At 38.6% G+C, this 17,210-nt stretch overlaps 1 protein-coding gene across 2 annotated transcripts in view; it reads left to right on the forward strand.

The window, feature by feature from the left end:
* The window catches only part of gnao1a (guanine nucleotide binding protein (G protein), alpha activating activity polypeptide O, a), a 341,984-nt gene that overhangs the window by 314,094 nt on the left and 10,680 nt on the right, over positions 1-17,210 (forward strand). Inside the window, exons 7-8 of one of the 2 annotated variants that reach the window (XM_028809389.2) lie at positions 1,311-1,464; positions 7,675-14,098. The exons of the other annotated variant lie outside the window; for it this stretch is intronic. Of the exons in view, the coding sequence (XP_028665222.1) occupies positions 1,311-1,464; positions 7,675-7,862 (342 nt within the window). The 3' untranslated portion in view covers positions 7,863-14,098. Of the gene's footprint in view, positions 1-1,310; positions 1,465-7,674; positions 14,099-17,210 lie in introns of those variants that run through there. 2 annotated transcript variants of the gene reach the window in all.

Consider the following 17,210-nt stretch of genomic DNA (forward strand, 5'->3'; position numbering starts at 1 on the left):
TGAAACAAAGTCTAACTATTCTGGGCCCTTGACTGAAACATAGACATTCCTATCCTAGAATGTTGAATACTAAAATGATGTACATGTTTGTGTGTGTTGTGTCACATGTCTGTCTGCTCTGATCATTTAGTGCAGCAAAAGCAGCGGAACAATATGCCAGGGCAGCACAGCAGCGGCAGACTTTTCTGTTTTTGTGGTTCTAATGTACTTTTTGTTGCTGACCTGGCGTGTGAGTTGACCATATGCAACCCGACTGAAACGTATAGGGCACAGGATAGCTCTGAAGGGCAGCTGATTCTCTCATGATCCTCCCTGGCTGTGTGCTTTCTTCTACTCTTGCCTGCTCTCTGCTATCCCATGCCCAGTTGAGAAGATTGCCTGTGTAATCATCTGGCTACAGCCTCTTGCTACAAACATCTTTCAAGCAACACGACCCTCTGCAACATTTCTTCCACCAGCTGACCTATTCTAACAAAATGCTATAAAGCGAAATCGATTTTGAGAGATGCTCACCAAAATTTGGCAGGTATGAAGCTCCTCCTGAACACCACCAAAAAGTCTTAAAAGAGTTGAAAGCAGCACCAACTGACTGGCTTTGTTTTTGGTTTTGCCCTGAACTCTCCCCTTCCCCATCCATGTCTGTGTCCCTCACTCCAGCACTACTGTCTCCAGGAAGGCTGGTGCCAGAGGGCCTGACCTCTCCTTCATCTAAAGTTTCCACTTTTCCTGCCTTGTCATGCCCTCTTCTCTGTATGGCATGTCCCATTATTCCAAAACTTAATATCAAACCTCCATTGTTGCTTCTTTGATGTTTCTTGTGGTCTAGTTTTCTGCAGCTTTTCATGACACTTCACGTCAACCTTTTTTTCTTAAGTCACCCCCCATATTTTACTCCCTGTTAAAGGTCAAGGCAAACTCAACAAGTCTGGCGTGTCTGCTTCCAACTCTGGATTAATTCAAGGAATTCCCCCATCCTTGATTAATGTAGAAAAGCAACTGTTTGCGGCTAAATAAAGAATAAAAGAAAGGAAACTGCATGACTTAGTGGTAGATCCATGCACTGGGCACAAGAACAATCCAAGACACGCATGGTGCATGAATCTCTACCCTACCCCCCCAACTCTGTCCTCCCCCTGCACCCTTAAATCCTTTTACTCTACTTTACCTATTTAGGCCCTGTAGCTCTCTCTTAGCTGTAGTAGATGAGAGCGCCACCCATGATGCGCATGTCTTATTGCCCCTTTGCCTCTCTGGATGGTGCTCAAGTGTGGCAGTGTGCTCAGCTAACTCTCTGCTCTTTCTGTTTGCAGAACCGCATGCATGAATCTCTGAAGCTATTTGACAGTATCTGTAACAACAAATGGTTTACTGACACATCCATCATCCTCTTTCTAAACAAAAGGGATATATTTGAAGACAAAATTCTGAAATCTCCTCTGACTATCTGCTTTCCAGAATACACAGGTAATGCAGAAGGACCACAGATACTCACTTGTAGGGACGAGTCAGAACTCTGAAGTGAAGCTTTCCTTTCCAGTAGGCCCCAAAATGCCATGACATCTAGCACACCTGGTCCTCCATTCCTGGCACTTCCCAGATTTTTGTAACGGCTGAAAAAATAAGCACCTAGATTTTTTTATTTGTTCTTTTAGCTCTTAAACAAAGAAACAATAACCACTTTCAACTTATAGAGGGCCTGGTAAATGTCTATGTGGAATTTGCATGTTGTTTTTGTGTCCTTGTGTTTTGTTCTGGTTTTCCTCCCTCATTTTATAAGTTAGGTTGATTCCACCTAGTAAGAGAATGGGTGGATAGATGAACACATACAATAGAATGTGACCCCAAGGGCCACCGTTATCATTTTTAACTGACATTATATCCTGCTTTCTTATTGTCAGCATCACCCACCTTATAGCTGCTCTGCAAAGTCACCCTGTAGTCCTCATTGGGCTTACAGTCTGATGTCCATGTGCAGCAATGTAAATGGTGGTTGTAACAGTTTAAGACAATAGCACCAGCCTTCCACTTCCTTTGGACAATTTGCAGACTGAAATGCTTTGCTGAAACACATTGCTCTGCAGCAGGGGTAGGCCGAGTTGGTGTTGAAGGGCTGCAGTGTCTGCAGGTTTTTGTTCCAACCTGGTTGCTTAATTAGGAAACAATCCTTGCCCGTAACAGATCTTACTTCTTTTTAGTGTTTTCATTCTGCCATGCCAGGTCATTCTTTTTTTTTTCCTTTCCAAGGATATCATCTAAATGATGTGTAGCCTAAAAGCAGATGCATAATTGTCAGTCCTTCAGTTTTTTCTCCACATTTTCCTTCCATATATTTTATTAAACCAGATAATTCACAATGAATGCAATGCACACAGGTGTAAACGGAAACAAGGTAGATAGAGAACTGCTGGTTCATTTGTCACTTACATCTTATTGTTAATAAGCAGCAATTAAAAACAGTGAACACAGCTCTTTAAGACTAAAATAAACAAGGGTGAGGAATTATAAGAAACAAAACTAAGATGAAGCATAAAAAGCAGTACATACTTCAACGGCAATAATTGACTTTTCATTAAGAAACTGGGGTGCAACACTATGACCCTTCAGAAATGACATTGAAGACCCCCACTCTACAGGAATATCATTAAATTATTCCATGACCAACTCATATAGGTACCATAACTCCTTAGCAAGAAATACATTGACACAAGTGAACTGTCAGGAATGTGATATGTTCCAGAAGATTGTCTTATAAAAGGAGAGCTAAAAGCAGACCCATCCATTATTAGAGAGCAGGACATAATGTGATCCTTTAGAGAGTCATCTATTCTTTCTTCAAAGTTAAAGGGATGGTAAGTTGCAGTCCAGTGAACAGTCCAGTAAATATGAACAGGTATAGATAGCCAGCATACCAAAACGAAGGCAATGAGTATGTGGTGACTACTATACAGTATTAATATTAGTTCATTGAGCATGTCGGTGCTTCTTGATGGCAGAATGACAAACAAAATTCCTGCATGGAGTACACAATTTAGAGAAAGAAAACAACGAGTCATCAGTGAAAATAATATGTACTTAATGAGTCTTCAATCAGCAAACATGTTTTGGATCAATATATAAAAAATGAATGTGCTCTAGCTGCATTTAAGAGAGTCATAATAGTTCATTTAAAAGAATGTGATAGCCGAGTCATTTTGGAGTACAGCAAGCATAAATTAGTAAAATTGAATGAGATAAGTGTGAGTGTTCACTCAGTCACCTATTGTCCAAGTGCTCATAAGACATCTAGGAATAAAAAAAGGGGAAAAATGAAACAGGAATGATGATTACAAGTTGGAAAGGATCTCGTGGTACTCCATGAGTAACCTTAACTTTAAACATAAGCAAATATGGAAAGGAAGGCAAAAGCACTGCTCAGATGGAAATGCCATTAAGGTGCTCCAAGTCCAACTCATGGAAGTATTTTAGCTCCCTAGCAAGATTACATTGACACAAGTAAGCAGGAAAAGGCCACATTTAGGTTGTCAGAATAGGATATAGTCAGTCAGGACTTATTATTTGTAGAAAATTTTAAGTAAACCATTAGTTAGTAATGAAAGGAGTATGAAAAGTTAGTGAATTATTATTTAAGTTCAATGATCTGTGTAAAAGCAATGAGTAAACAGTACATAACCTGAAATATAGTCAGTCTGAGAATCATTTATAGGCAATGTTAAAGAAACCATTTGTGAGTAATGAAAGAGAAACGAGTAGGTTGTGAATTATTGTTTTACATTGACTAATCTGTGTAAAAGTAGACAGTGAATACTCTGCGACATACTCAGTTGAGAATTATGTATAGGCTGTTTTGAGTAAACCATAAGGGAGCAGCATGTGCACCATAAGAAGGCATTAAATTATTGGCATATAATTTTAACAAATGTGTTAATGAGCAGATTATGAGTGATCTGTAACTGAGGTTTAGTAAAAGTGAGTTAGCAGTCAGCAAACTATGAGTACTACAGGAAATACGGTGTTAAAGAAGCACCTGATGTGATGAGTGTGGCATTAGTAGATGTTCAATTCAATAAGCAATTTTAGGCTAACCTCAAGTGATGAGTAAGTAAGCCACAAACAAGCAATGCAAAGTAAAACTGAGCCATGAGTAGTTAGTGAGTTATGTGTTAGCAATGTTGAATAAACAGTGAAGTAAGCCAAGAGGGAGCAGTCAGTAAGCCATATGCAGATAGCTCCCTGCATCCCATGTTCAGTAGCTTTGACTGAACAATGAACTCTCTAAAAGTGGACAGTTATCAGTACATCACCATGTTAAGTAAAAGAATGAGCAGGACGTGAACCAAGAGTAGATAATAAATTATTAATTTCTGATATGAAGTAAAACATGGGTCTGCACTGAGAGAGTAATAAGTAGATAGTGAAATACATACACACATACAGTATCAATATTCTTTACAAGGTAGTCATGTGATCAGAATCAGAATGAGAATCACGTCTTTGCTAGCATGTGTAACATACCACAATGATTTTGGTTACGTGCAAATATGAAATGCGACACATTACCAACACAAAACAGCACAATTACAACCTACCATTAACCTAACGCTGTGCAAACCACTACACAAAGCCAACAATTTCTTGAAAAAACAAAACATTTGCAAACTTCAATAAGTTAACTCAGTAATGAGAAAAACTATACAAAATAATAGATTCAAATAGTACAATTTGAGCAAATATGAAGTATTTACGAATACACAAACAGCACAGTTACCAGATACAATCATATGAAAAAGTTTGGGAACCCCTCTTAATTCTTTGGATTTTTGTTTATCATTGGCTGAGCTTTCAAAGTAGCAACTTCCTTTTAATATATGAAATGCCTTATGGAAACAGTAGTATTTCAGCGGTGACATTAATTTTATTGGATTAACAGAAAATATGCATCATAACAAAATTTGACAGGTTCATAAATTTGGGCACCCCAAGAAAGATATTACATCAATACTTAGTTGAGTATCTAGACGCCTCCTATAGCCTTTGATGAGTGTCTGGATTCTGGATGGAGGTATTTTTGACCATTCTTACATACAAAATCTCTCCAGTTCAGTTAAATTTGATGGCTGCCGAGCATAGACAGCCTGCTTCAAATCATCCCATAGATTTTCAATGATATTCAAGTCAGGGGACTGTGATGGCCATTCCAGAACATTGTATTTCTCCCTCTGTATGATTGTCTTTGTAGATTTCGAACTGTGTTTTGGGTCATTGTCTTGTTGGAATATCCAACCCCTGCGTAACTTCAACTTTGTGACTGATGCTTGAACATTATCCTGAAGAATTTGTTGATATTGGGTTGAATTCATCTGACCCTCGACTTTAACAAGGGCCCCAGTCCCTGAACTAGCCACACCGCGCCACACCAAATTTGCAGGTGTTTTTCTTGGAATGCGGTGTTCTTCTTCCGCCATGCAAAGCGCTTTTTGTTATGACCAAATAACTAAATTTTTGTCTCATCAGTCCAAAGCACTTTGTTCCAAAATGAATCTGGCTTGTCTTAATGAGCATTTGCATACAACAAGCGACTCTGTTTGTGCGTGAGTGCAGAAAGGGCTTCTTTCTCATCACCCTGCCATACAGATGTTCTTTGTGCAAATTGCGCTGAATTGTAGAATGATGTACAGATACACCATCTGCAGCAAGATGTTCTTGCAGGTCTTTGGAGGTGATCTGTGGGTTGTCTGTAACCATTCTCACAATCCTGCGCATATGCCGCTCCTGTATTTTTCTTGGCCTGCCAGACCTGCTGGGTTTAACAGCAACTGTGCCTGTGGCCTTCCATTTCCTGATTACATTCCTTACAGTTTAAACCTCTGAGATAGCTTTTTGTAGCCTTCCCCTAAACCATGATACTGAACAATCTTTGTTTTCAGATCTTTTGAGAGTTGCTTTGAGGATCCCATGCTGTCACTCTTCATAGGAGAATCAAAGGGAAGCACAACTTCAATTGACCACCTTAAATACCTTTTCTCATGATTGGACACACCTGTCTATGAATTTCAAGGCTTAACGAGCTAATCCAACAAATTTGGTGTTGCAAGTAATCAGTATTGAGCAATTACATGCATTCAAATCAGCAAAATTATAAGGGTACCCAAATTTTTGCACAGCCAGTTTTTCATATTTGATTTAATTTCATACAACTAAATACTGCTTCACTAAAAATCTTTGTTCGGAAAACAACCCAGTACTCAGATGTTCCTACGAAATGAAAGACATAACACTGTTATCTTTTTTGTTGAAAGTAGAATAAATTATTATGCAGGCTGAGAGGGGTTCCCAAACTTTTTCATATGACTGTATATGTTGCTAAAACAGTTAAGTGTAACCCTACGGAAGTTTGTTTAAGATCTGAATAATTTGAGGAAAGAAGCTGCTGAGATGACGTATAGTATGGGTCACGATAGACTTGTACCACCTCTGTGATGGCAATTTAATGAACAGGTGGGTGGGTGGAGTCAGCTGCCATCTTTCCTGCTCTCTTTTTCGCACTGGCAATGAACAGATCTTTTAATGGTAGGAGACAACAGCCAATAATTTTTTCAGCTGAACAAATCACCTGCTATAACTGAGTCTTACAAGAGAAAAGGCAGAAGGAAACCAAACAGAGATAGAAGTAGTCACAAATACTCTCAATGATGGCTGAGTAATTATTTAACAATATCCGCCTTGATATGCCAAGCTTCTTGAGCTGGCAAAGGAAGAACAATCTCTGCCTAACTTTGTTGCTGATGGAGGAGATATGTTTGTCCCATTTTAACGTATTAGTGAAAGTAGTCCCAAGGAATTTGAATGACTGAACCACAGACACAGTTAGGACATTAATTTGCAAAGGTGGGCAGTTAGTGACTTGTCGGTGAAAGTCAATCGTGGTTTCCATTGCCTTAATAGCATTGAGCTCCAAGTTGTTATAAGAATACCATTCCACAAGACAGCCCACCTCTCTTTGACAGGAAGACATGTCATTATTGGAAATAAGACCCACTACAGTTGTGTCATCTGCAAACTTTAGGATTTTTACAGATTTGTCTAGGGATCTGCAAGTGAAAACAGGAGGGGTGAAAGAACACAGCATTGCGGGGAACATATGATAACTAACATTGAATCTGACAGATGGAGGCCTAGTCTCACATACTGCTTCCTACTTGTCAAGAAAGTCATAATTCACTGGCAGACACCACAGGGTACACCTGACTGAATGCGTTTACTCTGAAGCAACTCCGAAACAATGGTATAGAAGGCCAAGCAGAAATCCTCAACGAAGACCCTCACATAGGTGTTAGGAAAATCTAGGTGCTGAAGAATGTAGTGGAGGTATAAATTAACTGCATCCTCCACTGAGCGATTTGCCCTATATGCAAACTGAACTGGATCAAGGAGAGGGTAAGTGATAGGATTGAACTGTTGCACCCTGAAGTAGGCCACTGTACAGTACCAGAGGTCCAGATTGTGCATATCTGTCAGCAGATTGGGTGTCTAGCTGGTCTTTAGTGGCAGTTATATTAAACTAAGAATGCATGCCTTCCCCTTTGTGTTTAGTGCCTTTTGGTGTGTGTGCGTGTGTGTGTGCGCGTGTGTATTTTTAACCAGTTTTTCATTTCTTCTTTTTTTTTTCCCTTTCAGGCCCGAACACTTTCACCGATGCTGTGGCCTATATTCAGTCACAATATGAGAGCAAGAACAAGTCTCCCAACAAGGAGATCTACACCCACATAACTTGTGCCACCGACACCAATAACATCCAGTTTGTCTTTGACGCTGTGACAGATGTCATAATCGCTAACAACTTGAGAGGATGTGGACTGTATTAGTGCCAAAACAAAAAAGAGAAAGGCCAGCTGTAAAAGAGGAGCTCATCCTGGGCCACAGTGCTCTCCCAGTTACATTTAACATACTGTAACAAAATGTTTCTGATTCTCTGCTGCTTTTTTATTTTTTAATACCTTTTCCAACCATTCATACAAACTTTTCAGAAATGTTCTACAATTATAACGCTGGTAATTGACTAAAAGAAAAATATAGCATGCTTATTTAGGGTACACCTTTAAACTGCTGAACAATTAATTATTAAATATATTAAAAATAGCAACATGCCCAGCTGGAGAAACATGACTGCCACTGGAGCAGTTCATCCAAGAGCCTTACCATAAAAACACACCACAGTGAGAGGGAAGAAGGCCATTTGTGTTTATCAAAAGATTTCTGAGTTATGAAACAGTCAGTTTTTTTTTAATATAAACTTGCAAAACATATCCAGCTAAAGAAAATGTAGACAATTTGTTCATCTCCATGACAACAACTGGTTTTGTAAATAGTGTGATTTACTTGTTTATGGTATTGTGATGTATATTGGAAAGTCCGTGGAAAGAAAGGAGTTGGTTTTCTCATTTGTGATTAATGGATCTGAAAGCCACTTGAATGTGACTGTTTCTTTGTGATCAGTTACTTGTGTCCACCATAGCTGATGTAACCAGGGTGCCAGTTATTTTTAAGTACTGGAGAATCGTTATTTTATTGTACAGTATCCCTTACTGCAATGAGATACAACTGCCAGGATACAGCCATAGCCGGGATGTCTCTCTGGAGACTCCCATAACTTGGTAAAGCTGTATTTGTAACGGGGAGCAGCAGAGTAAATCACTCTGACAGCTCTGGTGGTGGGAAGAGGGAGACTGGGTGGGTACTGTAATGATTTGTAGGAGAAATCACATGCCAAAACACTAAAAGAGAAATAAATCTTTGAATTTGTAAGAATTATACCAGGGAATGGAAAAGAACCATTAAGGCTGTCATTAGGGAAAGCCTAAATTATTGAGTAACAAAATAGAAATGACCAGGCATGTACATAGTTAAAACAAAAAAGGATCAGCAACCAAAAATCTGAACATTAACTTAGGATTCATTTCCCTAACTCACATCATAACAAAGTTTGTTTTTATTTGGAAAGATCCAACATAAGGATAACAGAAGGTGTGTGCAACCATCTTTTACAGGTGGAGCAAGATGACACACCCTAATTACATGTCCTCCACACAACATGGTTGGTAATAATCTAGCCACTGCCATAAAAATAGACAATTGCAGCAACCATCTATAAATATAATACGAAATAGTGTCAATGAAACATCACTGCCAAAACAAATAAAAACAATTCACATAATGGATAGCTAAAAATGACAAAAATAAAGTGAAAATGTACCAGGTAAGCCCTAGCACAAATTCCTGACACATACAGTACCACCATCCTTCAGGTCACACTGGTTGATAGAATCCAGGGGTGCGTGTTGTGGGCCATATTTAATGTTGACTGCTCTTCACAGACATGCAGCTCCCTGTGCTGATGAGTGGCTTTGTCTCTGCCCGTTGATATGTTGCTTCATAGAATTTGCAGAGCCAGCTCTTTGTCCACTGCCAGCGGTGGATGGGTCCAGGCTCCTTACCGAATCAAGGTGACTCTGGTCTTGATTGTGTAACTGTGCTAGTTGATGGGTTAGCTATTTCACCTCATCTTAAAAATTATTTAAGAATGAAACTGTCAGCACTGCTTGTGAGTTTGTGTTGCATTTTATTAGCCTGTGGTCTGTGACTGAGAATGCTGGTAAAGTTGTGAGCCTTTTCACTTTCAGGTGAAGATGATGTGTGCCCTGACAGTGACAAATTGATGGCCTTAATGGCTGCCTCGAATATAGATCTGCTTGTGCCAAGACATGGTCTGTTGCACCTGGGAATGACAGATGTAATACTGGAAAAGGTCAAATACAAGAACCTCTGATTAATACAGAAAACGGTGCCAAATCATTCAATAGTATTAAGGAGCTTCATCAAGTTGAAAACTCCTGAGTGCAAATATTCACCTGAACAAGGTTGACAGGCCAGGCTTTTAGCCTGCTTCTCCTTAGTTTTCTTTTTAATTTTAGGGTTACTTTGTTTTGAAATGAAAACTTGTTTTGTAAAACTTGATAAGAAACGTACAAAGCAGGTTGTACACACTGTATGGTAATTCCTTTCTACGTGGCATGGTGCCTACATGGTCCTTGGTCTCTCAATTTCTACACAGGTTATTGTGACTTATGTGCTAGATAACATTTTCCTCCTTTAATTTTTCGCTGGATGACCTGTTTACCTTCCACATTTTAAAGATATGCTGTTTGGTTGATTGGTTACTGTAAAACAACATCTGGCATGTATTTGTGTGGCTCATTGTGGTTGAGATAAACTGAAAATGACTGAATAGCATTAATAAAAATAAACATGGGCAGAAATATCCCATGCTAACAGTATGTGTCATTTCTAAACATTGTCCCATAATGCATAGTTTCCAAAATGTTATTAACTTTTACACTGATTAAGCTAGAAGAATTTCTGTGATGGGAGAAATTGGACTCTCTTCTCAAACTGTGAAATGTAGCAGGAATTAATGTCATCAATACTGAAAATGATATTTATTTAGTTCTGGTTGATTTACTAGGTATGTGACAGGAAGACCTCTGAAATGTATGATAATTGTTGAATTTTGCTCAGGCTGTCTGATGCTAAGAGGTAGTGTACTGCTGTTGAATTTTTGCAGAAAGCAGGTTTGTTTTTCTGATCTGATACTATGAGTTTACTGTATCAAGTGTCTTACCTGCTCATTTTTAGTTTTTACGGCACTTATTCCACCCCTCTTCCAATTTGGTTCCGTTCCTGCAATTACTATGGAAACCTTGCAGATCAGAAATCTCGCTCACTGACACATCTAATTCTTCCCTGTGACAAGTTGTAGATCACCTATGATCCCAATCTGTCTGCTTCTTCATAATCTTGTGACCTCGGTAAATGTAGTTTAAACCAATGTTAAATATAACTCTATATTTTCAATCCCAATTTTGAATCCTGGTCTGGTTTCAAATATGCAAGTGGCATCTTGCAATTCCCCTTCAATACAGGAACTGATCTGTATTGATCCTTCTAGGTAAATATTCTAATGATCCAAAGGGGAAACTGCAGTTTATAGCAACCACCACCAAAAATAAAACTACAGAATATATTCATAATGGTAAAATGGTATAATGGTAAAAAAAATTCTTTACCCAGAGGTTAAATGTTGTAACAATGATAGTATAAGGGACCTTAACTAGCATTTGATGGTAACACTGCAGTAGAAGCAATCTTGTACTAATTGTGCTCCATCGTTTGATTATAATGTTGGTGTGAGACATTGCACATGGTGGCAACACCTAAGCCAGTCTCATTCTTTTTGATTCTGTCTCCAGAGTCCACACTTCTGCCCGAAACTCAACCTGCTGTTGCCCCAAAATAACCCATTTGGAACTACAAATTGATAGAGCATATGAAGAAATGTTCCATCCATCCTGGATGCCTAAAGAAACACAGTCAGCTCTGGCCATTGTGTATATGGCTTCAGTGTTTGCAACCCAATCCAGGGTTGTGCCCAAGTACACCCTCAAGTATTTATATGCCTGAACCATCTTAGTCTAGCAGAACTAGACATGTAATACATACATCTGGAGACCACCATGAACAAAATGTGGCTGGGGATAGTTTAATGGTTCAGTGAGTGTCACATTTCTAAACCAATCCAACACCTCATGATGGCAGAGCTCAGAGTAGGGTCAGTGATTTAAACAGCAAAGAGTAGTGGTGCTGTTGTTAAGGTCACTTGACCAACAGCAAGCCTATGGTTTCAATGGATACATCATTTGTGGCTCCAAAGTCTCTTAAAAAAGACGACTGCTAAACAAATAAATATGTGTTGTGTGTGTGAAGAACAAATTACACGTGTAAAAACATAAACATAACCTGCTGCAAGGGAAAAATAATTCTGATAAAGCAGATTACAGTTTGGCATTCAAAGACATCGCTGGGCTAGTAGTAAACATGGACAGTGCATTGCTGTTAGCTGTATAAGATGTCAGTCACTTACAGTGTGAGGTTAAAAGAACAGGCAGCTACGTTCATGAAAAGACGCAGTGTAAAATAATGCATTCCAACAAAAAGAACTCCACTTAGGTGAGATAGAGCACAGCTACAGGAGATGCAGAATTCACTACTCATTACACCCAAAACAGTTAATGTGCCTAACGGCCCTGACACCCCCCTGAACTGAATGAAGGACAGGGCTCTGACGGCATGTCTAAACGAATAACTAAAGTTAATATTACTGTTAAACATACATAATGTCGTAGCGTTTTAACTCATATGTAACCCCACAATGCTTTACTAAACACTATTTGCTGTTTTTATGCCATGTAGTGAGGTAATTGCCAAAGTGACAGCTAAATTAATAAGCAAGCTTCACTTAACCCAGGCTACTGAGCTTTTGAATTAATAACAGCAATTTTAGTTCATTGTGTGATTTACAGTAAGTCATCTAATTAGGGTCTGCTCCAACTGCAAAATTTACATTGATTAGGCTAACACCTTCAATACAAGGTGACTTACAACATTTGAGATACAATTAGTAGGCAGGAGAGGTGACTTGCTCATGGACACACAGTGTCAGTAGCAGGATTCGAACCTCAAGGTTTCAATTCCAAAGCCTTAACCACTACACCATACTGCCTGTTGAAATAACATAAAGCTTTGTAAAAATGCTACTTATCTTAAAACACCTTCTTTATACTTGCAAAGGATCTTGGGATAGAAAAAGAACTGTAAAAGATACAGTTTAGGTTGATAGGGAAGCCAACTGGTTAGTAGTTAGTGTTGCAAATTCACATCTAAGTGTTCTCTCCACATACCTCAGTTGAGTGTGTTTAGTCATTAGTTGACTTTAAATTGTCCGGGTGTGAACGAGTGTGAATATGTGTGCCAATGTTCAGTGCAATGGAAAACAGAAAATGGGTGCAGGCATGAATGATTACATGCAGAGGAACTGTGACACTTCTTAGGGTGGAAACATTTTAACATGCATAAGTAAAAAAAAATGGAATGGGACATACTTATAAAACAGAATTTACCACTACTGCATTAAGCATATTACAAAATCTGATTTTTCAATTAATTTCAAGAATATTTTCTGCAAAGTTTATACAGTATTTTATAAGCTCGCCTGTTCCCAATGCTCTGTTAAACACCACTGAATGCAAAGTCCAGTCTTGTTGATGGTTGCAGTTGAACAGTTTTGCCAATGTGTGGAGGCTGGACACTGTGAAGTACACTGTGCGGAAATTCAAAAGACCCAAACACTGCCTGCTGTTCCTATGAACGGTAGGCTTACCTGGTGCATATGTTTGTCCGTTTGTTCTCCATTGCCAAACGCCATGATACCCAAAGTATACTTTCGTCCAGTCACTTATTATGACTCAAGCAAGCGTGCTGACAGTTTTCTTTTCTTCTTTAGGTAACACTCGTCCCTGTTATAACACCTACAAGGTGAAGACCAAGAAGTCAGGGCTCACATTCTAATTTAAACACGCAGCTAGTCGTCACTAAAACAAGAGAAGGGTTTGGGACATGAAAGTCTGCTGCATTTCCCTACTTGCAGAATGCAATTTTAAAAAAATCTGCTTCCTTGTCTGAACGAAGTGAATCACTCAAGACCACCAAACACACGCCAGGACGTGCACCCTTGCAGAATATACGTTTAGTGAGAGATTTTCTTGGTCATTTTTGTTTGTTTTTTTTTTTTTATAAATTGTAACAAAATGGGAGGTGAAGACAGCCATTCAAAGTGCAAGTTCTGAAGAAAATGACGGAAACTCTAACAAAAGGATGAAAAGTGCCAAAATTCCCAGTGAGGCCTGATTTTAGTTGGCACCACTTCTCCTGCTGCACAACAAACTGCCGACTCCCCTAAACAGACCCAACTCTGCTCTCCATACTTTACGTCTGTGCTTACAGGCTCAAGACATTGTTACTTTACACGAGTTCATATATACATACATTCATATACGTGTGTGTGTATATATGCAGTATATTGTATTTTTGTATTCAAGTGGCTATCCATTTTATAATAAATCCTTAGATGCTGTAATTATTTATTGATTTGTGGTAATGTATTTATTAGAAAGATATTTAATAAAGTCCCAGGCTCCTTTCCAGTGTGCGACTTTTTCATTCTAGGTAATCTGTTTGTGTCTGTCATTAAGAAGAGGTTCTGAGTGAGTCTGCTCTTTACTTGGGTACCTGTTTCTAATTTTTTGCTAATTTAATTACTATATATATATTTTTAATTCACTTAAGTAATTTCCATACAAAAATGTTATTAAGGTTTAACTTCCTCTGTAGGTTTGTGTCAATATGTTGCTCAAATATGATATTGGCTGTTTACAATTCAGTTGATGTTCAATTTATTTAAAGTATGGACAGAAGCTGGTCTACCGCAAAACTGGGCCAAAACGTTATAGAAAGAGGCATATAGACATTTCAGAAATGTAAAAGTGTTGCCTTGGCAAACCACACACAGTCTGTGATCATCAGGTTGCTTGTCAAATATGGACAGGGCGTGTTACAGCCACAGGGGACAGGGAAGGTCAGTAGGGCCATGTCAGTGCTCTGGTATGACAAAAAGGCAGGCTTTGTACTCTCTTAAATCATCAAAAACAAACAATTAAACCAGCCTCATATATAATCAGTTGTAACTTAAATAGAAGCCCACGTCACAGTACAACATGGTCATTAAAAAAAAAAAAAAAATATATATATATATATATATATATATATATATATATATATATGGCAGCACATAAATATCATTGACATAATATAGTACAGAAGGGATAAATAATGATTACCCACTTTCTGGACATCTTGACATACAGTATGTGTCCTGGCCTCCTAAATCTGAAATTGGAACAGTTTACATCATCCAGTAGACTATGTGAGACCCCGATATTCAGGTGGAGACATTTTATTCTATGTTCCTTCTTCAGATACAAGGGGTATAGCTACTCCATGTCAGTGGATTTGACATTTTCAAGACTTTAGGGGTGGTAATGGGTGTTTCAGGACATTTCACCCTGTATATGATGTGTTTGTAGTTATTTATTGAGTGTGATTAATGTCATGGTAAGGTTCTATAGCACCCTGGGACTGGTTATTCGATGATCCATGCACCAAATGGTATACAAAAGTGTTTGATTTTATTCTGGTTTCCAATATCCTTTTGTTTACTTAGTGGGTTATCATTACGAAATCATTTAAATCATCACAGCATCAAAAATCATAAGAGCTCCTGTTCTTTCCCTACCTTGTAAGTTGTCCATGAAGCATCTGCTAATTTCTCCTGGGGACAAATAAATTCTATCTATCTATCTATCTCTCATCTTTTACGTCTGTTCAGTCTTTGCGATTCTGGGCACTTTTGAACAATTCTGTCATGTGTTCCTTCTGCTTGCCTAAAAGGTTTCTTTTTTCTGTCCTTGTGGGTGCTTGTACTGTTCCACTTTGACACAAACCAGACCTCTCTGCTTGCCATGAAACTAAACTGATTGTGTTATTACAAGCAAAGTCACAAGTGACTTATGAATTACTGTAAAATCTAGTCGCTACTAAGAGTACACTTGGCATTTAGCCTGTAATCAAATTTTAGACTGTGTTAAGTTTCCTTTCTATAATTTCACTTCTAAAAATTGTATCTGAGTTAACTTTAAAGTAGATTGTTGATACCACTGAATGATGCTCCATGTCAGAATCATATTCTTTACATTTCAATATAACCTTATATGATCTCAAAATGATGTATCATTGAATTTCAACTTGATCCTGGTAATTCCTAGGAATATATATACGTCTTAAAGTAGATTGTGTAACCTTTCAAAATGATCTTTGAACGCATTGCTTTTCTTATCCAGAAACTGTGTGTATTTAAAATTCAACTTGAATCAGTCCAGGTCTCAGAATCATTTGCTAATTAAGTCTAAATTCAATCCCGTTAGATTTCATAACTAGGTTACAGTTAAATGTATGCTTAATGGCAAAACCACGTTTATCTCAGGTACTTGTGTGTAGTTCTTGAAAGCTTTAACAGACCATCTTGTATATTAAAGCTGGGCCTTTACCCATAGTTTATCCTCATTGTATATCGTATTCGCAGCCCGTGTTGCTATAGGAAATTGCATTGAGTTGCTATAATTTACATGACAGCAGTTTTGCAATAAAACCAAACAATCTACCTTTGTGCAAAAGTGAAAATTGTATTTGGATTTACATACTTCAGCCATACTGGCGCCTCCTTGTTTCATCAACTGAAAGTATATTTTTCTTTCCCAATTTCACTTAACAATTCAGTGCAACTTCTGCCTCATTTTTGAGATGCTTTTGCAGGGGTGAATGTTTAACTTCCTTTCTTTTCAGTTTCTCTTCACTATCCTTTTGTGGGAATTAAAAACCCCCTGTCTTGTTCGCAGCCCTGAGAACATTAGGTTTGTGTTAACAGATCGGTTTCTTGTTCCTTTTCTTTGTGTCTGTTAGTAAAAGTGGATTGCTGGTGGTGGTTTTCCATGTGCTGCTCTTGGAGTGCCTTCACACATTGGTGTCCAAGGACTGGTTGAGAGATCGCCAGAGTATTTAGAGCCAAAGTCAGTTCAGCAGTGGGCACAGCAGGCGGCCTCAGTGGTGGCAGAGTAACGTTGTTTGCCATAAATATCCTGAATTTACAGTAAATGTTATATAAATGTGATTTAAAAACACCGTAGCTGTTTTCTTCGTGGAGTAGGACCCCCACCCCAGCATCATGTTTGACTGGACTGTAAATAAATTTATAGCTGAATGCTTTAGCTTTGATTCTCCTCTTTTCCCTGAGTTGGCACTTGCTTGTATTTCTCTTCCTCTGCCGTTTCCCCTTTTACCAGAAGGTAACTTTAAGCTTTTCCTGTGCTGCTTCTCCTGTAACTCAGCCACTGGAGGTGTAAGTGGGAGAAGATTCTTGTCCAGTTTCCATATTGAAGAGCAGTGTGCAGTGTAACTGAGAGCCATGTACTTCACAGATTGATGATGATTGTTGAAAATGGCAGCCATTTCTTTTTGTGTTGGTGTTACGGCAGCACCAGCTGAGATGTAACTGGGTGGTGGTTCCTCCCGTTATAGATTAAAATGGGAAGCTCTTCTGGTTTCCAGTAGCAGTGACATCACAGTTGTAACTGGGAACTCCTTCCTCTACTATTTCCAGTACAACCGAGTCATTTTTCCTGTTTCTGTATTATCCAACTGTTGAAAGC

The sequence above is a fragment of the Erpetoichthys calabaricus genome, chromosome 9 (genome assembly GCF_900747795.2).
Source record: "Erpetoichthys calabaricus chromosome 9, fErpCal1.3, whole genome shotgun sequence".
NCBI classification, from domain to species: Eukaryota; Metazoa; Chordata; class Cladistia; order Polypteriformes; family Polypteridae; genus Erpetoichthys; species Erpetoichthys calabaricus.